The 27,723-nt window shown below is 46.1% G+C and overlaps 1 protein-coding gene across 4 annotated transcripts in view; it reads left to right on the top strand.

The window, feature by feature from the left end:
- ARHGAP4 (Rho GTPase activating protein 4) overlaps positions 1-27,723 on the top strand; it is a 190,082-nt gene that overhangs the window by 103,287 nt on the left and 59,072 nt on the right. For 2 of the 4 annotated variants that reach the window (XM_069209438.1, XM_069209436.1), the window contains exons 7-12: positions 2,402-2,623; positions 3,389-3,490; positions 7,224-7,418; positions 10,836-10,920; positions 17,409-17,436; positions 20,671-20,698. In XM_069209438.1, coding sequence (XP_069065539.1) covers positions 2,402-2,623; positions 3,389-3,490; positions 7,224-7,418; positions 10,836-10,920; positions 17,409-17,436; positions 20,671-20,698 — 660 coding nt within the window. Of the gene's footprint in view, positions 1-2,401; positions 2,624-3,388; positions 3,491-7,223; positions 7,419-10,835; positions 10,921-17,408; positions 17,437-18,746; positions 18,850-20,670; positions 20,699-27,723 lie in introns of all 4 variants that reach the window. The other 2 variants (XM_069209437.1, XM_069209435.1) reach the window with 1 other exon arrangement.

Genomic DNA, 27,723 nt, shown 5'->3' with positions numbered 1-27,723 from the left:
ATTGGTGTGTATATATGAATAGTCACTATGGAGGAGGAGTGCTCCTTGTTGTGCCAGACCCTGAAATCTGAGAATAGTTCACAAGGTTCTCTTCAGAAGAGCCCATGAAATCTATATTTGTTGTTCAGGATACTTGTAATTGGGATGTAAGTTCAGTTCAGTGTTAGGAGGTAGAATCCCACCGTAGTGACATGGAGGGCCCAGGCTCGCTTGGCCAGCCGCTTCATCGGTGCATTATGGGATAGGTATTTAAACATTTTTCAGGCTGCGCTTAGCTCTCATCCAGCCCGTGGAGAAGGTGGTATTAAGGGCACAGCAGAGCCACCTCTGTGCTTCTCAAAAACCTGCTGGCATCATGAGTTCCTGGGCTCAGAAAGAGACCCTCGTCTACCGTACGTCGAGAGCTTGTCCAATCCCAGCTCCGCTGCTGTCACCAGTGAGGGGTCCGCTCCTACCGTACGTCACCAGCTTGTCCAATCCCAGCTCCTCCTCTGCCATCAGTGAGGGGTCCTCTCCTACCGTACGTCACCAGCTTGATATGTCTGTTACCAGCACCTCTGGTGCCATCAGTGAGGGGTCCTCTCCTACCATACGTCACCAGCTTGATATGTCTGTTACCCACTCCCCTGGTGCCATCAGTGAGGGGTCCTCTCCTACCGTACGTCACCAGCTTGATATGTCTATTACCAGCTCCTCCTCCTCTGCCATCAGTGAGGGGTCTTCTCCTGCCATACGTCACCAGCTTGATATGTCTGTTACCAGCACCTCTGGTGCCATCAGTGAGGGGTCCTCTCCTACCGTACGTCACCAGCTTGATATGTCTGTTACCAGCACCTCTGGTGCCATCAGTGAGGGGTCCTCTCCTACCATACGTCACCAGCTTGATATGTCTGTTACCCACTCCCCTGGTGCCATCAGTGAGGGGTCCTCTCCTACCGTACGTCACCAGCTTGATATGTCTATTACCAGCTCCTCCTCCTCTGCCATCAGTGAGGGGTCTTCTCCTGCCATACGTCACCAGCTTGATATGTCTATTTCCAGCTCCTCTGCCATCAGTGAGGGGTCCTCTCCTGCCATACGTCACCAGCTTGATATGTCTATTTCCAGCTCCTCTGCCATCAGTGAGGGGTCCTCTCCTGCCATACGTCACCAGCTTGATATGTCTATTCCCAGCCCCTCCTCTGCCATCAGTTAGGGGTCCGCTCCTACCGTACGTCACCAGCTGGATATGTCTATTACCCTCTCCTCCGCCGCCATCAGTGAGGGGTCCTCTCCTGCCATACGTCACCAGCTTGATATGTCTATTACCCTCTCCTCCGCCGCCATCAGTGAGGGGTCCTCTCCTACCGTACGTAACCAGCTTTATATGTCTATCACCAGCCGCTCCTCTGCCATCAGTGAGAGGTCCTCTCCTACCGTAGTCACCAGCTTGATATAGTTTTGTATTGTATTGTAATCGTATTTACATAGCGCTTACTACCCCTGATGAGGCGTCGAAGCACTTTTCGGCGAGTAGCACGCTACTCTGGAACCCAACAAGAATTAGTGATGGATTAGTATTGGGAAATAATGAGTACAGTTTTAGTATTATTATGAGTTAATTTGAGCCGCGGATATGAGAGTTTGTTAGTTAGATTGACTGGAGTAATGGAGGGGTGGAGGAGGGAAGAAATCCAGAAGTGTTAATTGGGAGTATATCCTTCATTTACTCATCTCAAAGGCTTGGGATGAGTAAAGGGGGATGGAGGAGGGAAGAGTCTGTGGAAGGGTTAGGGAGAGCATAGTAGCAGGGTGAGATAAATACGGGAGAATTTAGTAGGGTTGTGTGGGAGGTCACGAAGTAGAGTGAGGTTTGGTGAGTTAGATGTGAAAGCGGAGGGAAGAGCGTAGGCAGAGATATTTAGGAGATGAAAGTAGTAGAAGGGATTTGGGATGAGTCAGAGTGAGAATGGAGGATAGTTTGATAGAGACATGACATATGATGATGGGTAGATAATATGTCTATTACCCGCTCCTCCTCTGGTGCCATCAGTGAGGGGTCCCCTGTACTGTACGTCAGTAGCTTGATGTGCTTAACACTGGCTCCCCTGTGCTGTCAGTGAAGGGTCCCTATAATCGAGGCCAGTGTATTCCTGTGATAGGAAGTGCCCTATCAGTACGTGTCCGTGATCCATGCATACTTCTGTGAGGCCATGGGTGTGCATTAGTTTGTGTGTCAGGCTGGGTCTGTGTGTTTTTGTGTCTCAAGTGATGAGTGAGACGTCAGTATATTCCTGGGTCTGTGGTGCCGCTGTTTCTCATGTGGACAGTGATGGGAACCCCCTTCCTGTCCCAGTCAGTGTGGCTCTATAGTGTGTGACAGCCCCTGGCCTCCTGTGCCCTCTTCTCTTCCCCCTTGCAGTGCTGCGACCTTGGCTTCCACCTGTCCCTGGGCAGGACCCTCAAGGCCTACCTCTCTGCCGAGTCCCGCGTCCAGTCATCGCGCCAGGAGGGTCTCCACGCCATCGAGCAGGCCGTTGAGAGCCTGGACCCCCAGGGCGACAAGCTGAAGATCATGGAAGCAAGCAGTGCGGTCTTCTGTCCGCCCACCAAGTTCGAATACCAGGCCCACGAGGGAGATGAGGTGAGTCGAGAGGAGTGTGGGGCGGTATAGCTGGGCTGGGCCACCTATGGCCCCCGCGTAGTGGTGTCCTGGCAGGCGTGTTGGTAGAAACCTCGAACTCTGCAGGGCTGTCCAGGGCTTCATTCACAACAGGATCTCTTCCAGGGGAGCAGAAAACCTAGAACTCTGCAGGGCTGTTCATGGCTTCATCACAACAGGATCTCTTTCAGGGGGTGCAGAAAACCTAGAACTCTGCAGGGCTGTCCATGGGTTCATTCACAACAGGATGTCCTTCAGGGGGATGCAGAAAACCTAGATCTATGCAGGGCTGTCCATAGCTTCATCACAACAGGGTCCCTTCATGGGGATGCAGGAAACCTCGATCTGTGCAGGGCTGTTCATGGCTTCATCACAACAAGGTTGTGCAGGAAATATATATAGAACTGGAGTGGGCTATCTATGGCTCCCCCACAGTAGGATCCCTTCATGGGTGTGGGGAGCAACCTAGAACCGGACAGAGCTGTCCATCGCATCATCAGCATCTCTACAAGGGGGGCGGGAAGCCCCTCACAACACATCACTGCCTTCTTCTCTCCTCTTGGCTTCCCCAAGAAGCTGAAGGCCTTGCTCTTTGAGTAAGACGGTGCTGATCTCACATACTGGCTACAAGCCCCTGGATACCCTCACGGGGGATTGTGACGCTATCACACTGATACCACAACATAACATGCAGTTAAGCGATAGAATCTCACTCCTGGTCCCCTCTTAATGTGCTTGTCTCCTCAGGTGTGCGAAGTCCGAGTCGAGGCGCTCTTCCGCAATGAGATGATGACTCGCTTCCAACAGATCCAGTCTCGACTGTCCACCGTGAACATCATGACAGAGGAGGTAGGACTCACTGATGTGCTTTGCAGGCGGCCCGCAGCATACCCCCCATAGGCCGTCAGTTTCATTAATATAGCGCCGCGTGCTAGGAGTAGGCTCTATGTATGCGCACCCTTTCTTGAAAGGTAAATAACTGGAGGCGCAGGGAGACAAGTGATCCCACAGGACACAGTTTGCTCAGATGATGGAGCTGGGATTGGATTCTGGTGATCCGGGTGAACAGTCTGCGCCCCAGGTGCCAGGCTTCATCTCCTTCTAAGCTGGTACCAAGAAAACACATGCACTACAGTCTAGTCGCCCAGTGTCCGGAGTGGCACCGCGGGGATCACTTTCGCAGCAGCACTCTGCTCTAGGGCTTGAAGGTCTGTACTCCGAGTCGGGGACCATGAAACTGCAGGTCCCAGCATGCAGAGCGCTGCTGGCTTCAAAACGAGGCCTGGATGAAGGGGTCACGTGACATAGGCCGATTAAAGCACATGCACCTCTTCGGTTCACCTTTCATCTACTTTCTGCAATGAAACTTGGAAAGTATACCATACATGCCAACAGGCTCGGTTCAGGTGGGAGGCTCACGACTTCTGAAGCACTAAATGGCTTTATTTTAGCAGTCTCTCGCCTAAAATTGCCATTTGGAAAATCTCAGTTAAATCATTTAAATCACGGCCCCTTTCTGCTTGGAAGACCAGTGAGAGAGAGCTGTGAAGGGAAAGTCGACACTTATGAAATGGCCTGATGTATGCAACACTCTCGGCAGTGCAAGCAGAATCCATATTGGCTAGATCTGTACAGTGCCACGCTGAGTCAGAAAGTAAAGTGCCCTGTATGTGGAGACCCATTTCTTTCCAAGTCCCATTGCTTAACATGATGAACACTTCATCTCCCTTTGCTCTTCCCATCCACTCCCCAGTATCTTCAAGGGCCCCGGGTTGTAGTGGGTGCCAAGATCTGAAAGCCGCGCCCTTCCATGACCCTAGCGGGGGAGCTCCTGAAATGCTGTGGACCTGGGCCCGAGCCCCCTGGTTCAGGCCATCCGGAGGATGATGTGGTCAGTAAGATTTCCCTGTGGTTGTGACCCAGTTTGGATCAGGGTGGTGCCTGAATCATTGCTTGCTGTTTACCACCGAGAAAGCTCAGGGGGGGTAAGAAAAGTCCCTTGTTGTACCCTCAGCAGATGTTCTGAACCCAGTGGGCACCTAAAACATGCAGACAGACTCCTCATAGTGTATGCCAGTTATTTGACCAATGGCAGAGGCCCAGTTAAATCTTGGCTTGAGTGAGTGAAGGTGAAACGGAATGACCTACTCTAGAAAGGTACTCAGTGCACCCACCCCCGCAAACCACACACGCAATCTCTGCATTATCCTGTACTCCTCCCTCTCGATGACTCAACAAATCAACGCCCTCACCTCCTCATGTTTCAACACACTCCGCATACTGAAAAAAACATTCAAGTGGATCCCCACAGAGACCAGAAAGACAGTCACACACTCATCAGCAGCAGGCTTGACTACGGAAACGCCCTCTACGCCGGCACCACACTAAAACTCAAGCGCAAACTACAGCGAATCCAGAACTAAGCAGCACGACTCATCCTCGACCTCCCCTGACACGAACACATCTCACCACACCTCAGATCCCTCCACTGGCTCCCCATAGACAAAAGGATCACCTTTAAGATTCTCATCCTCGCACACAAATCGCTCCACAACACTGGCCCTGCCTACCTTAACGAAAGAGTGACCTTTCACACGCCACCTCCGCTCCGCTGACCTCTCTCTCGCCTCTGTCCCTCGCATCAAACACACCACCACCGGAGGCAGATCCTTCTCCTACCTAGCCCCCAAGGCCTGGAACTCCCTCCCCACCCACCTCCGCAAAACCCAGGACCTACTACATTTCAGGAAGAGCCTCACGACCTGGCTTTTCGAACAGTGATCCCCCAGCCCCCTACCCCTTTCCCACCCCCCCAGCGCCTTGAGACCCTCACGGGTGAGTAGCGTGCTCTATAAATCTCTTTGATTGATTGATTGAGTGCACCCATCGGTCAAATATTTCTAGGCAATAAGGGGCCACTCTCCCTCTTTCTTGTCAAGGCCAAGCACCCCTGCACCACAAAACGTAGCATCCATACCACCGTGAATATCCCTTCAACCAAGGACACAACTGCACATTTATACCAACATAATGCACTTCAGTGAAAAAAAGGTGAATAAAAGCATTTTGTAATATAGGTCAGTACTCAGACACCCTCCTGCTGGTCATTCGTCATTTCAGAGCTAGGTTCCTTGTGGGCAAAAAGTTCTTCATGCAGAATTCCCTGTATGGGCGAGGCGTGGCATAGCAAGCTCAGCCGCTCTGAGAGAAAAGCTATTAAAAGCAGAACAATCATTAAAACAAGGTAGATGTAGATTTTGATTAAAATAGAAAAAACAGAATTTAGTTATATGTTGTACATATTACAACCATGAGCTAGAGGCAAAATAGACAAAAGTTTGACTGCCTCCTCACTGCTGCTAAGCATCTTGAGTTGTTATCATCATCTGAAGTTCACAATATCCCTATTTTGATGGGAGCCCCTACGTCTACTATCCCAAAAGATTCTTTAAACCCACTAATCTAATTCAAATTCCTCCGGGTTCTTCCTATGAGATCAGCTCCTCTGAGCTACATACAGCGTGTGCTGCACAAGTGCTGATCGAAGAAGCTGCACGAGCCGCTGTGATGAGAACAGGATTTATTTAGAAGAGAAGTCGAGGGTAGTGGAGCTGGACCGCACTGGGCGATCATCCAAGCGGCCTCTTAAGATGTTCCTATATGGAGCTTCTCCTCAGCATTCCACTGGTTTAAGCGACACGGCTACTTGAAGAATACAACACCGATCATCAGGCAAAACTTGCTTTGAGATTACTGATGCTACTGTTTATCCGAAGCTTGACCTCATGATGTTTGAGAACACTTGGATCCATGATGCATCTCAATCTGCCGTGGATCTACTGTTGCCGCATGACTACTCTCAACCTACATCTTGACCTAGTAGGAGAAATCAGTGGGAGAGGTGAAACTATCCATGATAACCCTTCCCTGCTGGTGAGTAGCCTCCGACCACCTTTCAATACCTCATGGTTAAAGTACTTTGCTATTAAATAAGCCAGATTACACAATATTTACTGAACCCGCTTCTTGGAATCTGCTAGGGCCTTCGGCAACGCAGAACACCTCCTCTGTTCCTATTAGATGTCCAAATTAAATCTGTAGACCTAATAAAACCACTGTGTAAATAACATTTAAAATACAGGTATCTCAAAATATCTTGTGCTGTATCACACAATACATTTTTTCAGTAACCTAAGAAGATTGTAAAAATATTTAAATACTAAATGTTAATTAAACTCCCCCTTCAAAATACATAAAATTTGTAGGAGGCTGGTAGCATTTCATACTTATGGTATAACACAAAATAATATGTAAATATTCAGTTTACCACTTGTAGAATTGTGGGTGCTACAACAATATACATTTGTTACAAAGAGTTAAAAGACCTCCAAAGGGAGTAAGGGGTGTTCTTAGCAGGTAAATCTTTAAATGATCCCAAATTGCTGTACTGCTACAGAGAAGTAACTCTTTTCTCCAAAGATCAGGCCAGTCTCTGTCCAGGATTTTAGCTAGTTTAATGCTGCTGCCATTGTAAGGGCAGTTACTTAATCCAGAAGTAAACTGTTTCCTCTTCTACCCACAGGTGAACAAGACCCTGAAAGCCACCATGCAGACGCTCCTCGACCTTATCGCCACAGACGAGGGAGACGTTCTGGAGGCCTTCCAGTCCAGTCAGTCGACGGAGTCTCTCAAGTCAACCGGCTCCGATAGCAGCAGCAAGCCGACCTTAGCCAAGCGGCGGGCCAATCAGCAAGAAACCGAGACCTTCTATGTGACGGTAAAGGAAGAGTTAGGCCCTCTGCGATCTGTCTAAATTGTTGGGGTAAAGGATGGATATTGGGGTGTTGAGGGATCTCCAATGGAAATGATGGGAACGTGGCCGAGTGGAAGTACGAAAGGCCCAAGGGAGTCCTAGAGGTATGAATATTAGAGTTGGTGCTCTAGTACAGGGGTCTCCAAACTTCCCAGTATGGGGGCTACATCGTATATTTTACAAATATTTGCAGGTTGGAAAAAAAAAAAGTTTTATAAATGAAGGAATACAATTTAAATTAATAAGAATTACTTGAAACTTGTTTGTAATCCGCATGATATGATTCAGGACAAAAGAGAATAGTGACAATTATGAAGAAACAATACCGTGCTTAAACTGAGAAATTATATATAATGAGTAAATATATCAAACATTAGCAAATGCTCTGACAGAATAATCAATTAACTGTAGATAAGAAAAGCAGGCTATTCATGTTTTCTTTAAATAGTGAACATTTACAGATTTACATGAAATAAGAATTTGTCCAATTTTGTAGCACACAATAAGAAAAATGAACACACTCCAAGAAAGAACTTCAGTAAGCAAACCAAAGAACCTCAAAGTAAACTTGAGCCATTAATAAATGCCGTAGTTTGGAGACCCCTTCTCTGGTATAATAGGAAAGGTGCTTTGCTAGTGGTATTTCTTGCAGAGAAAATTGGTGCAAGCAGGAAGGTGTGTTTTGTGGTTGAGTAAAAGATGGGAGTTATGCTTCTGATGGTTGCCTGGAGAGTGAAACACACTGATTAGGGAATATGGAGACAGCTGATTCCTTTAGACTGAATTGGTGAAGGATTGGGACTTTGAGTGACCTATGATTTGGGTGGGTTAGATTAAAAGAGGAATACATACTTGGGCCAAGTGTGGTCGAACGATAACGCAAATTGATGTTTCTGGAGTTGGATCACTGCCGCTAACGAGGGTTCAGATATTGTGCAGTTTAGTTGAGATTTCTGATCTTTGGGGACTCTCTCCTTATCACTTGGGACTCCTTTATCCTGTGCCCTTGTGAAGAACCTTTAACGCGTGCCTTTTAGGAGACTTTTCTTGTGTAATCTAGAGGCTATTCTTTCCTATGTCTTTAAATTCTGCATGTCTTGTTTAATTTGGCAGAACCTCCATTTTGCAAACATCTTTAATCTTGGCCACAGAGGCATCTCCCCATCTGAAGAGGACATCAAGTAAAAAAAAAAAATTGCTTCAGCCCTATTTCTGTTTTTATTACACTTTACCTTAATGTGGCTAGGAGACTCAAAGTTTTCAGCGTTCTTGAAATACCGGTACCCATGACTTTTTACTGACTTATAGAGAAATTGATAGTGACCACTGTGGCAAAGTGATAATTTTTTAAGACTTGTTTCACTAAATTTCCTCCAGGTGGTCTTGAGTCAATTGCAGTGAGTGTTATGACCCCAATTCTAGAATTTCTTCACCAGTGGCTGTTACTGTAGGTTCGGTAAACCTACTCGGGGGAGGAGGAAGGTCCGCAAAAGTTTAGAAAATGTAATAATTGTAACAGACTGTATATCTATCAACACATATATATATATATCAAAAAGTAAAATAGGACATTTTAAATCACTGTAAATCTGAAGGAATTTGAACTTAAAGGGTAAAAATTAAATTAATATCCTTAGCTCTCAATAATGGAACAGCACAAGTACAACAAACACAATCTAGGACAGTGGTTCCCAACCTTTTGACTTCTGTGGACCCCCATTTTATCAATACTGGAGCCCGGGGACCCCCACTGAATCATTAATGGAACACGGGGACCCCCGAGGAGTCATTACTGATAGCTGGGACCTAATATTATTAAATGTTTTAAGCAGCCGCAGACCCCCTGAGGAGGCTTCGCGGACCCCCAGGGGTCCCCGGCCCACAGGTTGGGAACCACTGATCTAGGATGCACAATTAGGTCTCAGATGAAGCTCAGCTACGCACTAACAGAAAGCATTCATTGAAAACAAAAAAGACACAATTCATATTCTAGATTCAAGTTTATTGCTTTTAGAAATAACATAAAATGTTGAAATGCTCCAACCTTTTTATTAAAATGGCAATCTTTGTATATCTTTGTTTGTGAGTTAAATATCTTGTGATTCGTGCTTTTGTTTGGTTTATGCTTGTTTCTGTTTTTGTGGGTATTGTTTTGAGGTTCAAATCATAGAAATCCCCTCGGTTTAGAGCTGTAACTTCCAGCAGTGATTCAGGTGGAATCCGCAGAGGTCAAAGGGTTAAGAACCACTGGTCCTCATGCTCCACATCAGAGGACAGCCTTTTGGCTGCAGGTTTAAAAGGAGTACATGGCTTAAGAGTTGTTCAAATTGTAAATAGGTAAGATGGAATTCTTGGCCATCAACGGGAAGGAATTCCTGGTGGATGCTGGAATAAAGGCATTGTGAATACCCTGAGAAGCAATGGCAAGGACAGAGAAGGCAGAGCAGCTCCCCTTCCTAACCTAGGACCAGGAATCATTTGTCATGGATGCTTTATCATGTGCTCTTTAATGGTGGTGAATGCCTTGTCACGTCCCCTGCAGTGGTGAATGCCTTGTCACATGTCCTATGGTGGTAAATGCCTTGTCACGTCCCCTGCGATGGTAAATGCCTTGTCACATGCCCTACGGAGGTAAATGCCTTGTCACATGCCCTGCAGTGGTAAATACCTGGTCACGTGCCTTGTGGTGGTAAATGTCTTGTCACATGCCCTATGGTGGTAAATGCCTTGTCACGTCCCCTGCGGTGGTAAATGTCTTGTCACATGCCCTACGGTGGTAAATGCCTTGTCACGTGTCCTGCGGTGGTAAATGCCTTGTCACATGTCCTGCGGTGGTAAATGCCTTGTCACGTGTCCTGTGGTGGTAAATGCCTTGTCACATGCTCTGCGGTGGTGAATGCCTTGTCACGTGTCCTGTGGTGGTAAATGCCTTGTGCCTTGTCACGTGCCCTGCGGTGGTAAATACCTTGTCACGTGCTTTGTGGTGGTAAATGCCTTGTCAAATGCCATACGGTGGTAAATGCCTTGTCACATGCCATACGGTGGTAAATACCTTGTCACGTGCCTTGTGGAGGTAAATGTCTTGTCACATGCCCTACGGTGGTAAATGCCTTGTCACGTGCCTTGCGGTGGCGGATGCTTTGACCCATGGTTTGCAGGGTTCAAGCTTTGCCACACGTAATCTGGTGGTGGATCCTTTGCTGTTTGCTGCTTGGGGAGCCCATAACTTCTTAAATTGATGGAACTCCATGTTTTGTCCACTCTGGGATCCCCTTTCGCTATGTGATTCTTGTGTCTTTTCTTTGATCATCAGCTGCTTGCCCTTCTCGTGCCACAAGGTCTCCTGTTGAGGCCTTACTCTGTTCTCCTTTTACCCTTTAGAAATTCAAGGAGTTTGTGAACGGCCGGAGCCTCATCTCTAAACTGGAAGCAAAGCACGACCAGCTACAGGAGGCCATTGAGAAAGGTGAGAGCAGCTGGGCCAGCTTCACATGTGTGACCCCTCTCTGCACGGTCTGGCTGCAGGCCCTCAAACACTCCCATCTGTCCCTCCCATATGATCTTTATTAGTTCATCAATTGTAGTCTTTCCTCTTCTGTCGCAGTCTTTCTTCCACTTACCCGCTTACTTCGTCTCTTGCAGTCTTTCTTCCGCTCACCCTCATTTCTTCATCTCTGGCAGCCTTTCTTCCATTCATCCCATTACTTCGTCTCTTGCAGTCTTTCTCCTACTCATCCCATTACTTCATCTCTTGCAGTCTTTCTTTCACTCACCCACATTCTTCATCTCTCCCAGTCTTTCCTCCAGTCACCGCATTACTTCGTCTCTTGCAGTCTTTCTTCCACTCACTACGTTGCTGTTTTTTTTTTTTTTACTCCCCACATTACTTGGGGTCTGATCCAGAGTTTGGCGGAGGGAGGTTACTCCATCACAAACGTGACGGATATCCTGTCCGAAATAATACAATTCCATTATATCCTATGGAACTTGTAATACGGCAGACTGGATATCTGCCACATGTGTGATGGAGTAACCCGTCCACCAAACTCTAAATAATGCCCTTAGTCTCTTGCAGTCTCTCTTCCTGTTAGTCTCCGGCAGTCTTTCTTTTCCACCTTCACTAGTTTCTATTCTTTTTTTTTTTTTTTTTTAATTTGTTTTTGTTTGGAAATTCAAGAATCAATAGCAATAGATATAATTGAGTGTAAAATAATAGTATTAGAACTTCAGAGTATTACAAGTTCTCAAATTAGAACCAATAAAGAAACTATGAGTATATAATTTAAGCATAACATTTTATATAAAAAGAGATCAAATGGGTGAAAATATGCAACGAATAAGAGAAATGAGGGGAACAGTAGGAAGAAAGAGAAGAGGAAAGGATAGAAATAAACCAAGACCGAAGTAGAAATATAAGAATTAAGAGATATGCGAGTGAGAAGATAAATATGTAGTAAAGGGTAACCAAAATCGATCTGATTTAATCTTCCTGTGTAACGATAAAGAGGAAACAGTAGATATTCTATGTTCATCACAAATAAAATTCCGCCATGGTGATATAGATAATTTAAAAGTATCTTTCGAACAGGAGAGTATAACCTTAGAAGAAAGTGCAATAAATAGATCGAACAACATAGGTTTAGGTGAAGTATGATCAAAGTTTGGTGACATAGAGCCAAGGAAAACATTTTGAATTGATAATTGAATATTACATTGGAAGATGTGCAAACATTTAGACCAAATATATTTCCAAAAATAAAACACATGAGTACAATGGTAAAGTAAATGAGTTAAAGTACCATTGGAAGTAGAACAGGACCAGCATAGTGGAGAAGTTGTTGGATCAAATTTAGAGATGCGTTCAATAACAGCTTTATTGTAAACAAAAAATAGAGATTGTGTGTTATGTGCAGCTGTAGAGGTGTTGAGCACTTTAACTCATATTTTGTCCCATATATGGATGGGTAACGACATAAAAAAGTAATTTCCCCATAATAATTCCATAGAATTTTTTAATCGAACAGCAGTTGGTGGTGATAAGATTTTGTGTACGTAAGCAGCTTTGGGAATGGGATCTTAGTTAACATTTTGTAATGGTGTCAAGGGTGTGAGTAGTGTAAGGTCAGATGGAAAATCTATAGCTATTCAAAAGGTTTGGAGAGCAGTTGATATTAGCTTATATTCCTGTAAAAAAATAACTTGGTAAGTTATATTGCATTTGTAACTGGGGGAAAAAGTATCACAGAATTATGTCTTACTAGTTAGTGAACAAATAAAATACCCTTTTCCTTCCAGTATTTGAAATGAAATGATTTGTGACTATATTTAAAACAATTATTATACCAAATGGAAGAGGCAAGACATTTTTGATGAAAATTAAGACGTGCAGAAAATATTGTTTGTTGCAGATATTGAGAATAATTGAAAATCGGGTTCTGAAAAATAAAAGTGCAAGTAGACATGTAAACCACATGTTCAAGTGAAAAATACATCAATAAGGAGCGTTCAAATTTGATCCGTTGTGGATGGGAGATCCTTGGAAATTATTAATTAGGACATTCAATTGTTGAATTAAAAAAGCATAGTGGTATAACTTTGTCAGGAAAGTGAACACCACCTTAAAGACATTTAAGTTTAGACCAGGCACTACGTGAATATTTGTTATTCCAGAGGAATTTGGTGCAAATAGAATTAATCTGGGAAAGTAATATGTTTAACGTTGTCTCGTGGAATGTTTGTGGTTTGGGACATCCAATCAAAAGACAAAAGGTACTTTCTCATCTGTAAAAATGTAATTCACATGTTACTTTTTTACTGGAAACTCATTGTAACGATGTTGAATCACTTGAAATAAAACAGAAATGGGATGGCCAAGTTGTTTTTTCTCCAGCCACTAACCCCAAAGGTGGTTTCGCCATTCTTTTTCATAAGTCAATACAGCGCAGATTGTATCAACTCAATGTGACAACGATAAGCGATGGGTATTGGCTAATGTTATAATTCATAACAAACAAATTTCCTTATTTAATATTTATGGTCCTTTAAAACCTGATTCTGATGTTTGGCATAATATTAAAATACAATTGGCTTCAATTAATAACGCTAACATTATTGAAGCAGGAGATTTTAATCAATCCTTTTACGGGTAGTAAATCTGAATGCAAATTTAACCCTGATAAATCTCCTAAAGCATATGAATCGGTCATTGCCACTTGTCCATTATTTGATGTCTGGAAAACCTGTAACCCTGATACTTGTGAATATACATTTTTCTCTAATGTACATCATACCATGTCCAGAATTAATTTAGTTACCAAGTTTTTACTTCCTTCTATTCAATCCTCAGAAATTGGTTCCATTTTTATTTTTAGATCATGCTCCTGTTTTATCTTCTTTTGACCTATCTCTCGACAATTCTAAAATGGATTCATTATTCTCCTACCATCAGACCATAACTTTATTACAGAAACCATTGTTTTTATTAATGATTTCTTTAAAATTATTCAGTCTATTGAAACTTCCATTCCTAACACTTGGGATGCCTTCAAATCTTCCCTTTCAGCTTTTACTACAGCTTTTACAGCCAAAAAAGATAATAAATTCTCAATACAATACTCTATTACAGCAAATTATAACTCTTGAACATACGTACTGTACCTCCTAAATCTTCCTGTGTTCCACACAAACTAATTGCAGCTAAGTCCACCCTCAATAAACTTGTAGCTACTGATGCCTGTAATAGCCTCCTCAAGGTCGAAGTATCACTGAGGCCCAAACAAAGTGGATAAAATGTTGGCATATTATTTAAAAATTGAATCTGAACGTAAAAATATTAGACCCATCCATAATGAACTCATTAATCATATTGTGTCCTCAGATTCAGACATTTCTAAAGTTTTCCAAAATTATTACAAAGCATTGTATACAGAAGATATTAATCCCTCCGAACATGATGTATGTACAAGCCCTTCTTAACGGTTTTCCTAATCCTCCTACCATCCCTGATCAATTTAAATTATTGGAAGCCGTGTAACTCTTCAAGAAATTCTGGATGCTATCAAATCTCTAAAAAAAAAAAAAAAAAAAAAAAAAAAGCTCTGGGCTTTTAATTCGAATTAATTTCCTCCTTTTCATCACCTTTTGCCCCTAAATCACTTGAACTTTTTTTTTTTTTTTTTTTTTTTAACTCTAAGGCTAGTGGCTTTTTTCTGGAAGCCCTGATTATTCTTATTCTTAAACCAGATAAGGATCATACCCTTTTTAAAAATGATCGTCCTGTTTCATTAATCAATTATGATTGCAAATGTTTTGCTAAGATTCTAGCATCTCACCTTGAAAATGTTGTTCCCCTTCTTGTTAAATCTGAACAGTCTGGTTTTGTTATGGGTAGACTTGCTCGGGATAATGCAAGAATGTTCTATAATGGTCTTGCATTTGGTAAGAAATTATCATTCCCATCTTGCAGTCCTCTCTCTTGATGTCGAAAACGAAATTAATTGGCAATTTATGTTTACTACTCTACATTGGTATGGCTTTGGCACAAAATGTATTTTATTCAGAAAATTATTCTTCCCTGACCCTCGTGCCAGTGTTTTTGTAATGGAGATTTCTCCCCATATTTTAATCTATATAGTTACTAGACAAGATTGTCCCCATCCCATTTGCTTTTCATTCCTTGTTTAGAACCCTTTCATTCACACATTTGTTTTAACTCACTGATCTCAGGAATTAAACACAACTCACTTGAAACTAAACTATCCGCTTATGCTGATGATATTTTGGTATAATATATATATATATATATATATATAATCCTCCGATCTCCTTACACCCTTTTTAAAACATTTTTTTATAGCAGATAAAATTTATAATCTACCATTTCTGGGTATAAACTAAACTTCTTCAAAACAGAACTTTTACCATTAAATTCCTTATGTTATCAATATATGTCTGCTAATACTACTTTTTACACGGTGACCTTCGAAAATAAAATACCTGGGGGCTTGGTTTTCTCCCACTATTTCCAGCATAATTACCCTTAATTTCAATAATTTAAAACTTAAAATTCAACAATTACTTTAATCTTAGTCTCCCCTTCATTTCGTAGTGGGGTACCTTAGATACCATTAAGGTGATTGTACCACACGTTCTTTATATACTTTCTATGTTCCCTTTCAAAATACCCAACTATTACTATTTTCTATTCTAATTAGTCTTTCTGTATTTCCCATTCCCATTCTTTCATCTTCATTCTGTCGGCCACTCCCTCTGTCCTTTTGTTCTTATATCTCTACTACTGAACATCTCCCCATCTCAGTTATTCCTGCTGTTTCACATTTTCTTCTCTACTTTTTTTTTTCCGTGTTATTTTTCTTGTTGTTTTGCTTTTTTACTTTACTCTTCATTTGCTACCATTTTTTCATGAATGTCTTTCTCCTCATCTCTTGTATCTCAACTATTCTTGTTTTTGTACATTTTTTATTCTTAGTATCTAATGTTCTCTACTTTATTATTTGCCCCCCCTTGTACCTGATTTCTATTGTGTATATCCTGATGTCCTTTGCTTCTTTTCCATCTTTTATTCAATCTGTATTAACTGAGCCCTTTCTGAAGGACTCACCTTTTCCCACAATCGCACCAACCTTAAGCCCCCCCTTCCAATGGACGCTGTTCCAATACAGTTGTTTGTTGCTGTTCTGCGTTTTGAGTTTTGCCCAAAGCTATTACATGCACGTATCTAACTGCCCTTGACAGCAGCATTTTTTCTTCCGACCACTGCCACATCCTTAGATAGATACTCCTGTGCATGGTAGTGATTTTACACCAGACTTACAGCTACAATGGTCTTATCCTCTCCCCTCAACTACCGTAGGCATTAACCACTAATTCTGATGGGTAGTGTCGACTTTGGGAGGCAGTTGTGACCCTTTTTGGTCTAATGATTGTTATTTTATTCAGCCTGGCTTTCTGAGACCGGTTTGTAGTTATGAGCTGCCACGATTCGTGGAACCAGCAAGTTGTGTACAATTTTGAAGTTTGTTTCAGTGCTATCAGTATTTTGGCTGCTCCCAACATTGAAGCAACAAGGTCTGGTTCTCACTGGTTACGCCCTCCAAGTGGGGGCGCCTCAGCTCCAGCAGGACAAATCCTATATTATATCCTCCACAGCGGAGAAGCTTAAAGCCCCCTAGTATGGCTCAGCAGCGCCTTCTACTAAATTCACCCCATGTTTGCGCAAAAGAGCCTGGCCTCGCCGTGCACCGCAGGAACACACGTCTGGTGTCGCAGGACGACTCTTAAGCACATGTGTCATGTGTCATTGTCAGGTACCAATGAAGCATGGCTCTGGAGCCTGGATCCCTGTACCGAATACTGCTAAAGGCCTTGGGGATATCTAACCAGAGCTCTCCCCACACTACCTCATGAGGTGGCCCTCCTGCCATTGTCCTTGGATACCAATCCTCCGGCCTCCTGAAATCAAAAAATAAAAGACTGATATTTTGCTAGTGGTCTGGTTGCTGCCTGTGTGTTTGGCAAATACTTACCACAAAGCCTGAGTTGGTATATTTATCTTAGCGCTCTCTCTTAAATGGAAGTCCTTCTTAGGCTCCTCAAAGGTTTCTATATGCCCTTGAGTGAGAATTGCAATGCACTTTTAAGGATGGGATTTGAAGATCCCACCTCCAGGAGACTAGAGCCATCTGCCAGTCACTAGTGTTTCCTTGTTTCTGCGTGGGCACCATTAGAGTGGAGCACATCTTACACCAGCTATCCCCTGTTATTGTTCTGCAATCCAGTTGCTTAATAACTGCACAGAAACTCTGGTAAGGGCACATTGTGGTAACGCTTCCAGCCTTTGAGTAGCAAGGCTCATGTGTGGTAGTATTCTCAGAAGTGAGCATTCCCCAAACCCCTTCACTTTAATGTGTACTCTTTTCCTCTTCTCGCCCTCAGGTGACGCAGAAGACCGAGAGATGTCGAGGTAAGCTATCCTGCCGCATTGGGCCCTGGGACCTAAAGGGTGAGGGCAGAGTGGAGATATGATGGGTGGTGCAGCCAGCCTCAGATATTCAAGGCTGACACAGGTGAGAAGTGTGGCGTGATGCTCTTTGTGAGGGCAGGATGGGCTTGCAGCAGGTGTTAACTTGCTATTAGTGCCTGGTTGTCCTAGAATATCACAGCTATGTTTGAGAGTTGGAGCGGACACATGGGCTCTAAAGTGTGTTGGAGTGTTTGGGTGCCCAGTGGCAGAAATGGAAGGAGTCTCTGTTGGTACTTGGCTGTGTGTTGCGAGTGCTAGTGGGAATAATGTTACCAAAATTCACCACTAAACACATGGGTGGACTGGGTCTGATAACCTACAAATATTTGCCACACATCCATTGTCTGGTTTAGGCAAGAGTTAAATTGGGAAGCTTTTCCTATAAGAGTAGCCGACCTTCCTTTCTAGTCAGATGAAAAGCCCTGAGCCCTACAGCCCTCCCGTGTCTGGCTGATCTCTTTAGAGGAGTCGCAGCAGCTCGAGAATAAGGACTCCTCCACCACGGTAAGAGGTGTCTGGTAGGCAAGGCCTGATATAAAGTGTTTTCATGATGAAGGTGGTGCAATCCCACTCGAGCAACCTAGTGCCTCCGGAAGTGTCTTAGGGCCGGATTTAGATTTCAGCAGACAGGGTACTCCCGTCTGCCGAAATCTAAATCCCATATGATATAATGGTATTTGTAATTCGGCGGACAGGATATCAGTCATTGCCTTCCGACGAAATCTAAATCCCATAGGATATAATATAATTGTATTTATATTTCGGTGGATGGGATATTGGTCACCGTTGTGAGGGAGTAACCCGTCTGTCGAAGTCTAAATAAGGCCCTTAGGTAAAAAGATCTACATGGTTCAGAAGTCACTGGTTGAAGTGTTGGCCCTTGGGTCAGTAGTGGTTGGAAAGGGTGGCTCCAGCGAAAAGGTGTGCCTGGTAGGGGGTAAGGAGGCACAACAACCGCAGTATTACCAAACTTGCAGCCTCTTATGAAGGCTTTGATGCAGTCCCAGTTCTAGGGAAGCCTTTACCAGGGCCTCATTCAATGGGAGAGAAAAGCTGTATAGAATTATGATCGGGCAGATCATAGTGGAAATCGAGACACGCCTTAAGGACATTCATTGAGAATGCATACCCTGAGATCAAGGGTGAAGGTGTGCCAAGCCGATCCTACATGTGCAGGTGATGTGTGGGGCACCGTGCTAGCTGGCCTGTGTTAATGGGTTCCTGCTGTTCTTCCCCCTCATTGGTTTCAGGCTGCAGTCCGTATCCAGCATGTCCCTGAGGTCCAGAAAGCCGCGGCCGTGCTCCCAGTATAACCATAAACTGTTTAATGGCGATTTGGAGAAGTTTGTGCAGGTACCATGGCGGCGGCCTGCAGGCTGCACCCTCTGCTTCTAAGCTTGCTGTGGGCAGCGCCTGGCACCTCTGTAACTTCTCTTGCTCTTTCTCTTGCCAGTGTGATGTACAGTGGTGGTGGGGCTCCTCAAGGCTGTGTGTGTCATGTTATGTCTTCTTGGATCCACAGGGTTGAAAGGCCAGCATGGTACCTAGTGTGGTTCTGGGCAATGTGGTCCCTAATGTCTTGCACTCTAGTGATCGGTTTCTTGTCCTGCACAAAAGCCCTACCTTCCCAGTTGTTCCAGAAGCACTCTGCCCCTAAGCATATCATCTGCCACTCCCTCTAGAAGGGGACCTCCCTAACTCTCTGCACAGGCCCTGCAGTTGCATATTGTAACACAAATACCGTCTGACAGTAATAGCATGTCCTACATATCAATTCAAAACATATCGGCCTGCTGGCTGTACATTTACCATGATTAACTCGGCTGGGACGTATTTTTGTAAAAGATATTTAGGACATGATTGTCTGTTAGATAATATTTTGGTTATGTTACTGTGGGACCATACATTGCAGGAACTCCTATGCCCTCTGCACAGCCCCTGTCAATCCATATATGTATGGATTCTCCCAGACCCTCTTGACTGCTGCTGCCATTCCATATATATCAGAAGCCCCCGGCCCCTCTGCCGTGCCATGTATGTCGGAAGCTTCCTGTCCCTCTGCACAGCTACTGGCATTCCATATATACCAAGAGCCCCCGGCCCCTCTGCGCAGCCCCTTTCATTCTATATGTGTCAGGAGCTCTCTGCTCCTCTGCACTGCCCCTGCTATTCCTTAAGGTCTTGGAGACCTCTGTCCTTCTCCACTGTCCCTTCTATTCCATAAGGTCTTGGAGCCCCCTGTCCCTCTCCATTGTCCCTTCTATTCCTTAAAGTCTTGGAGCCCCCTGACCCTCTCCACGTACTCTTCTATCCCTTAAGCTCTTGGAGACCCCTGTCCCTCTCCATTGTCCCTTCTATTCCTTAAAGTCTTGGAGCCCCCTGCCCCTCTCCATGGTCCCTTCTATTCCTTAAGGTCTTGGAGCCCCCTGCCCCTCTCCATGGTCCCTTCTATTCCTTAAGATCTTGGAGCCCCCTGTCCCTCTCCATAGTCCCTTCTATTCCTTAAAGTCTTGGAGCCCCCTGACCCTCTCCACGTACTCTTCTATCCCTTAAGCTCTTGGAGACCCCTGTCCCTCTCCATTGTCCCTTCTATTCCTTAAAGTCTTGGAGCCCCCTGCCCCTCTCCATGGTCCCTTCTATTCCTTAAGGTCTTGGAGCCCCCTGCCCCTCTCAACTGTCCCTTCTATTCCTTAAGGTCTTGGAGCCTCCTGTCCTTCTCCACGGTCCCTTCTGTTCAGTAAGGTCTTGGAGTCCTGTGTCCCTTCTTTTCATTATCATCTTGGAGCCCCCTGTCCCTCTACGCTGCCCCTCTGGCTGTGTGATCCAAGTGCTGAGGTCTCCCTGGTGGTTGTTGGACCGTCCTCCGTGAGCTGCCCTAGAAGCTGCTGTGGACTCTGGGTTCTTCGCTATGCGGCATCTGCCGCCTCTCTCCCTGTGATGCAGCTACTGTTGTGCCCCATGTCTTTTGCTACCTGTAACGTCTCTGCTTCTTGGTTTGTCTCCCTTCTCTTCTGTCTCGATCTACTCTCTATCTCTTTCTCTCTGCCTCTCTTGCTCGACCCCTCTCCTTCCCACCCTCTGGTTGCTCACCCTCTTGATCCCATCCTCTTGTGCTCGCTCTCCCCATCCTTTTATTGCCACCTTTGTCTCTTTTGCTTTGCGGTTCCCCTTTAGGAGAAGCAGATGTCTCTCTCGGATTCAGGTAAAGAGTGAGCCAGCTGCATGCGTTGGCCCTTTACATGCTTGACTTGTATCTGCATGTGCATGTGATTGTGTGCGGTGTGCAGACTTGCACTCTTGAGAGTGGACGGGCACTCCTGAGCATTGGAAGAAAGCGCTTCAAAGTCCAGCACCAGGGCCACAGTGCACTGTCAATCAGCCAGGATCCTCTGGCCTCCACACTTGGCTGCTTTCTGTAGAAGCCCACCACGCATAGTGCCAGCACCAGTGGAAGAGCCTTGTGGAGCTCGGCCTCAGGGTTGCCCTTTGTTACTGAAAAGAATGATCATTGTCCAGAAGGGGGATGACAAAGGCTTTGAACGCTGAAGGCCCAGCAGGATCCTGGCCTAGCCTTCGCACCAAGCCAGGAGAGCAAAACGCGAGTTATGCTCCATGTGCACAAACAAGTATTGGCAATGCCAATAGATCTGGCTTATGAATAAAAGTGCCTTTTGTGCCGAGGATGGGCTTGGGTGCTTAATAAATCTTACTTGCACTGTCACTCATCTTTACACTCATGCATCCATTCATCCTTCCACTGACTCATTCTTGCAATTGCTCTCCGACTTAAGCACAATAAAATGCACACAAACTCAACAACAAATACAAGATGTATTTTTTTTTATAAACAACTTTATCAGTTTTGTAAAAGACATACACTGAACAGGTCACACCCCGCACTCCCCAACATGGCACCATACAGTTCCGCACAAGTGACATAGGTACATGACTGACATTAGTCAGTACGATCAGTAACAGGGCACCCCACAGCAATGGCACTTAAGACACGGCCCTGAATAATACAAGATGTACTTAAAGAATGCAAGTAGAAAAAAGAAAATAAGCTGCTGCCTGCGGCGGACATATGCTTGTTATAACAAAACTAAACATAGCAGCTAGTGTCCGTCTTGCAAGAGATGTACATGTGATCAGAAAATACCATCATTCACAGGGCAAAGAGCCAATCACTGATGTGGACTGAACCATTACCCCATACAGTATCCTGTCATGGATGGAAGTGGAGTGTAAATGACACTCTGACTGACCAGTGGCAGAATACTGATGACTCGCAATCCCTTTATGTATCTGTATCATACATATTTATATTTAAATGGATGTATGTAATTATTTTTATTACAGGATCCTAGCAGACGGCTAAGAAGAGACTCGCAAGAATTATTACAGTGTAAATCCTCTACCCGTAGGGTTTGTCCTTCCCTACAAAAGTAATCTGTGACATTTCATGTAATGAAATACCCTCCTGTAGGCTTTATTCAGAGAAATAATAATCCACCCTGAAATGCCTTTTGACTGACACTGCTTTTCACAACCAGTATGTCAGGCTTGCTGTGTTATGGTAACTTTTCTTTATAAAAAGATTAGACTTGTGGCATCTGAAAAATCTTTTCCTAGTGACCCAATCAGGCCTGTAGCTGTTGTCATTGGGTTGTCGCCATAACTAACTCAGGCTCCTGTATCTGATAGGACTTCTAGATTTAGATTTGTTACCTTTCAATCTTCCCAGACGTCAGACTGGATCCGGAAACCTTTGCTGGAGCAATACCCCTGCGCGCACCGTTGAGAGGCTCATTTCGGTTCCACATGACGCCATCGGCATCATTGGCGCCGCAAGTGACGTTGTGGTTACCTAGATAGGTGCCACCCAGATGCGCAGATCTGGAGAGAGCAACCCCTCTGTTGCTTTTTGACATGCCTTTTTTCAAAGTTTTGTTGAAGTTTATTCTTGTTAGTGTGTCGAGGATGTCATCTAGAAAGGCAAGATTGAAGCCTGTCACCGCGCCATGTCTGTTACGGATCCTCACCTCGTCTTCCTCTGGTGTCTCGAGCGCGACCGTGACTCGAAGTTGTGCTCAGACTGCGGGGCCATGGTGCCAAAAGCTTTGAGAGAGTGGTCCCTAAAGCTGCTTGCGGTCCGGCAGTCGACTACACTGGCACGTGCGACTTCTAGGAGATCTTGGTCCCGCTCGAGAAGGAGGTCGTGGGACCAATTCAAGAGCCCCAAGTTGTTTTCGTCACACTCGAGGTCCTCTGGACACTCAGGGAAGAGGCACAAAAAGAAGTTGTTCAATGGGACTTCGACTTCACCTCATCCGTTGGCTGACGAGATGAGCAGGTAACATCAGCGTTCCCGGCACGGTTCTGCGGAGCCGTTGCCCAGTTCAACTCCACGTCTCCCCACATTTCTGGGAGTCGGATCGACACACACTCAAATAAAAGACTTTTACAAGGCCATGTGCCACATATTTGAGTGGGCCGACCTCTCTGGCATGCCTTCGTGCCCCGCAGAGCTGGAGGAGGCCCCATCAATTTCCCAGCCAACGACTTCGACCTCAGCTCTGATGGGGTCTCACAGATCAGATTCTGGATTCGGACGGGTGCCGGTCATTCCTAGGTTACCTTCTCCAGTGATGGTCCTGACGACTATGCTACCAGTGCTGCCGGGTTTCACTGGTGGCACCAGCCCCATTCTGATTCCCGACGATCCGGAGCCGGAATGCAGATCCCGGCACAGACGGTGCCCAGAGGTGCCAGATCGTTGCCTGAGCCTTATTTTTCACAGTGCTGGAGGCTGGGGCTTCTTGGAGATCGAAGGTCTTCTGGAGGAAGAGTCAACAAGCCTTGGTAACAGCAACAGATGCTGTGCTCAGGGATTCCGTCCCAGTCAATCAATCAGGGAATTTGTAAAGTGCACTACTCACCCGTGAGCGTCTCAAGACGCTGATGGGTGGGGCTGCTACTGCTCGATCAGCCAAGTCTTGAAGTCTCCTGAAGGTAAGGAGGTCCTTTGTCTGACCCAGGTGGGTGGGAAGAGTGTTCCACGTCGGTGGTTGTTCTGCAGATGCGTGGGACGGTGGCGAGGGCGAGGTCTGCGGAGCTATCGGGTTGAGTCGGGGTATAGAAGGAGAGGCGTCTGTTGAGGTATTCTGGTCCGGTGTTGGGCATTGCCTTGTGAGCGTGGGTGGGAAGTTTGAAGGTGATTCTCTTGTTGATGGGGAGCCAGTGCAGGTTTTTCAGGTGGTCTGTGATGTGGCAGTAGCTGGGGATGTCCAGGATGAGGCGTGCGGAGGCGTTTTGTATGTGTTGCAGCCTTTTCTGGAGTTAGTCTGGGGTTCCTGCGTAGAGGGCATTGCCGTAGTCCAGTTTGCTGCTTACGAGGGCTTGAGTGACTGTTCTTCTGGTTTCTGTGGGGATCCGTTTGTAGATCTTTCAGAGCATGTGGAGGGTGTTGAAGCAGGGAGGAGGGTGATGGCGTTGACTTGCTGGGTCATAGATAGTGAGGTGTCCAGGATGAATCCCAGGTTGCGTGCATGGTCAGTGGGTGTCGGAGCCGTTCCCAGTGTGGCAGGCCACCAGGAATCATCCCACTGAGGGGGTGGAGCCAAAGATGAGGACCTCAGTCTTGTCGGAATTCAGTTTAAGGTAGCCGTTCTTCATCCATTCAGCGATGGCCTTCATTCCTTCGTGGAGGTTGGTCTTGGCGGTGTCTTTGGTGAGGGAGAGGATCAGCTGGGTGTCATCGGTGAATGAGATGATGTTGAGGTTGTGAGATCAGGCGATGTCAGCGAGTGGAGCCACGTAGATGTTGGAGGGTCTGGCTGAGGGACCAACCCTGGTGTATGCCGCAGATGATTTTGGTGGCTTCAGAGCAGAATGGAGGGAGGCAAACGTGGCTGAGAGGTCCAGGATGATGAGAGCCGCAGTTTAGCTGTTTTCCAGTATGGTTCTGATTTTGTCGGTGGCGGCGATGAGGGCAGTTTCGGTGCTGTGGTTGCTGCAGAATCTGGATTGGGAAGGGTCCAGAGTGCTGTTCTCCTCGAGGAAACTGGTCAGTTGCTTGTTGACAATTTTCTCTATGACTTTTGCCAGGAAAGGGAGCAAGGAGATGGGCCGTAAGTTCTTGAGGTCCTTTGGGTCCGCCTTAGGTTTCTTGAGGAGGGCGTTGATCTCTGCGTGGGAAGGTGGTAGATTTGAAGGAACTGTGATGATCTTCCGGAGTTGGGGAACGAAGACGGAGTTGCTTTGTTGAGGATGTGGTGAGGGCAGGGGTCGGATGGTGAGCCGGAATGGATGGTGTTCATGATTTTGATGGTGTCATTGTCGTGGGTCCAGGAGAGCAGGAGGCTGGTGGGTGGTGAGTCTGTGGTGTCAGTGGTTGACGGGGTGGTCTGAGTGCTGAAGCTGTCATGGATGTCTGCGATCTTGCGGTGGAAGTAGATGGCTATCGAGTCATAGAGGTCTTGTGATGGCTGGATGTCGTTGGAGCTGGGGTTGGCTAGATCTTTCACGAAGTTGAAGAGCTCCTTGTGGCTGTGTGCATTGATGTTGATGTGTTCTTTGAAAGAAGGTTCTCTTGGCAGTTTGGATGAGTTGGTGGTGTCTGCGGATGGCGTTTTTGAAGGCTGTGTGGATGTCCAGAGTCTGATCTTGGCACCACTTCTTTTTGAGTCTTCGGCATGTTTGCTTAGACTCTTGGAGGTCGGTGGTGAACCAGAAGGCCTTTCTTTTGGTGCGTCTGTTGGAAGGATTTTTGATCGGGACGATAGTGTTGGCACAGCCGTCGATCCATTTCCTGAAGTTGCGGGCAGCTGTGTCAGCGTCAGTAGTGTTGAAGAGTGGGTTCCGGGAGAGGGTAGTGATTAGTTGGTCTTCGGTGACCTTGTTGCATCTGTGATGCGGAATCCGTTGCGGGTGATGGTGTGTTATGGATTTCTTGAAGGAGAAGTGGATGCAGAGGTGGTCTGACCAGTGAAGTTCGGTGGTGTGGCTGAAGGAAACGTGTTTGCTGGCGGAAAAAATTGGGTAGAGTGTGTGTCCTGCGGAGTGGGTGGGTGTCGTAACGAGCTGATGAGGCCGAGGTTGTCGAGCAGTGGCTATAGCAAAGACCCACTGTCTTCCAAGTCGGTTAGAAGACAAGTTGGACCTGGGGAGGGCCACAGAACCACCACCTGTGAGCAGAGCCTTTCGATGTTCGTGGGACAGCGGGATCCACCAGCCGGTCACTGTCGTTGAGGTGCCTGGGAATGCAAGGGAGTGACTCCTTCACTCCAAGGGAGATTCCTTCTTGCTTCCTGATGCAAACCGAGATCTTGTGACCCTGGAGGATGCACAGCCACTGATGTTGCAGAAATCTTGCAGGAGGTGCAGAAACAATGTTGCAGTGGGCGCCCTTCCAACTGGATACAGTCTTGTTTCAGTTCCTAAGGCAGACCAGCAGCGATTCTCAGCGAATCTGGGGACCCACCCTCAGGGGTGCCCTTAAGTAGCAGTAAAAGGGGGTTGGACACTATCTGCAATGACCCACCTATCAGAGGGGGTCAAGGACGTCACCTAGCTGGCCTAACCAGTCATATGCTCCTAGTGGCCTCTGCACATCTTATTTCCAAGATGGCAGAATCAAGTGGCCACCTGGCAGAGCTCTGTGCACATCCCTAGGGGAGGAGTTGGATGGGGGGTGGTCACTCCCCTGTCCTTTGTGTGGTTTCGCGCCATAGCAGGAACTGGGGATTCCTGCACTGGTGCAAACCGGTTTATGCAAGGGCACCAAATGTGCCCTTCAAAGTAGCCTGGAGGTGCTGAGAGGCCACCCCAGCACAGAGACACCCAGTTCTAAAGGATAGGAGGTCACATCTCCCTCCTACAGGAAACCCTCTGTTCTGCCTTCCCCTGCTCGAGTTAGGCTTATCAGCAGGAGGGCAGAACAGTGTCTACGGTCTGCAGCAGCGTGGGGTGGCATGCAGACCCTACAGGGCTGTACAAGCAGATCTGGGGGATCCTGTAAGTAACCCAATAGTACTTGGTATCATGCAACTAACACTGGAATCGGTGTAGTTGCATGATTCCAACATGTTTGATACCAAACATGCCTAGTTCTGTGAAGCCATTATGTAATTGGACTACTTTTGTAGACCACTGTCCACTACATTCCTTAAAATGACTTCCCTGCACTTAAAAAGCCCAGGGACTAGAGTCTGGGGTTTGTAGGGGCACCTCTGCTCATTCAGGAGTGTCCTCACACTCGGGACCATACACCCTGCCCTTGGGCTGAAGGGGCTACCATAGGGGTGACTTACAGAGTACAAGTGCAGTGACCCGGATATAAGGCAAGCCCCATTTCACGCAGGCTGCAGTGGCAGGTCTTCAGACACAGTTTGCATGGACTTCCATGGGCGGCATAATAAATGCTGTAGCCAATGGGAAACCCCTGGTGTACCAATGCCTTGGTTACCTAAGTACCATTTACTAGGGAGTTAAGTAGGTGCACCCGTATGCCAATTGTGGGGTATAAAAGATACCATTCAACCAAATTTAGAGGAAAGCAAAGACACTGGGGCTCTGGTTAGCAGGATCTGTGTACTACAGTCCGAACATACTGACATCAGGCAAAAAGTGGGGGTAACTATGCTAGAAAGATACTATTTTCCTACACTGCACATGGGCATCTATTCCTTTGTTTTCCTCTCCGCCACCTGGTTCGGACATGTATTCCTCGTTCCGTCTTTGACTTGCTCCGGTCCGAGACTTTCCTTCCGTCTATCTTTTATTCAACAGTGTTGGTATTTTGATCGCTTTTTCCATCTTGCTTTCGTAGTTTCCACTTTGTCGGGTCCAGTACTGACCGCGTACCCTTTTGGGCAGGGCTCTCCCGGCCTCGGGCCTACCGCCACGTGGCACCAAGGAAAATGCTGGACTGACGGAATGGACACTGTTCTGTTCCTGTTCTCTGTGCCACTCCCAGTTCCCCCACACCGACCATCACCTGGTGTGTAACTTGAGCCTCTCACCGGATCAACAGGAGGCTACCTGCAATGCGTGTTGATCGTTCAGATCGAAGAAGACCCTTCGGGACCAAAGAGCGCACAGACTGGAGATGCCTAAATTCTTGGACACTCCAGGCATTTTCGGGAAGGAACATGCACTGGAAGAACCAGAACAGTAGGGGGCCTTACCCATTCAGGACTCTGACTCCGACGTTCAATCCGACATTGA

The sequence above is a fragment of the Pleurodeles waltl genome, chromosome 10 (genome assembly GCF_031143425.1).
Source record: "Pleurodeles waltl isolate 20211129_DDA chromosome 10, aPleWal1.hap1.20221129, whole genome shotgun sequence".
In the NCBI taxonomy this organism is placed as follows: Eukaryota; Metazoa; Chordata; class Amphibia; order Caudata; family Salamandridae; genus Pleurodeles; species Pleurodeles waltl.
This window is presented reverse-complemented; position numbering and strand designations above follow the sequence as displayed.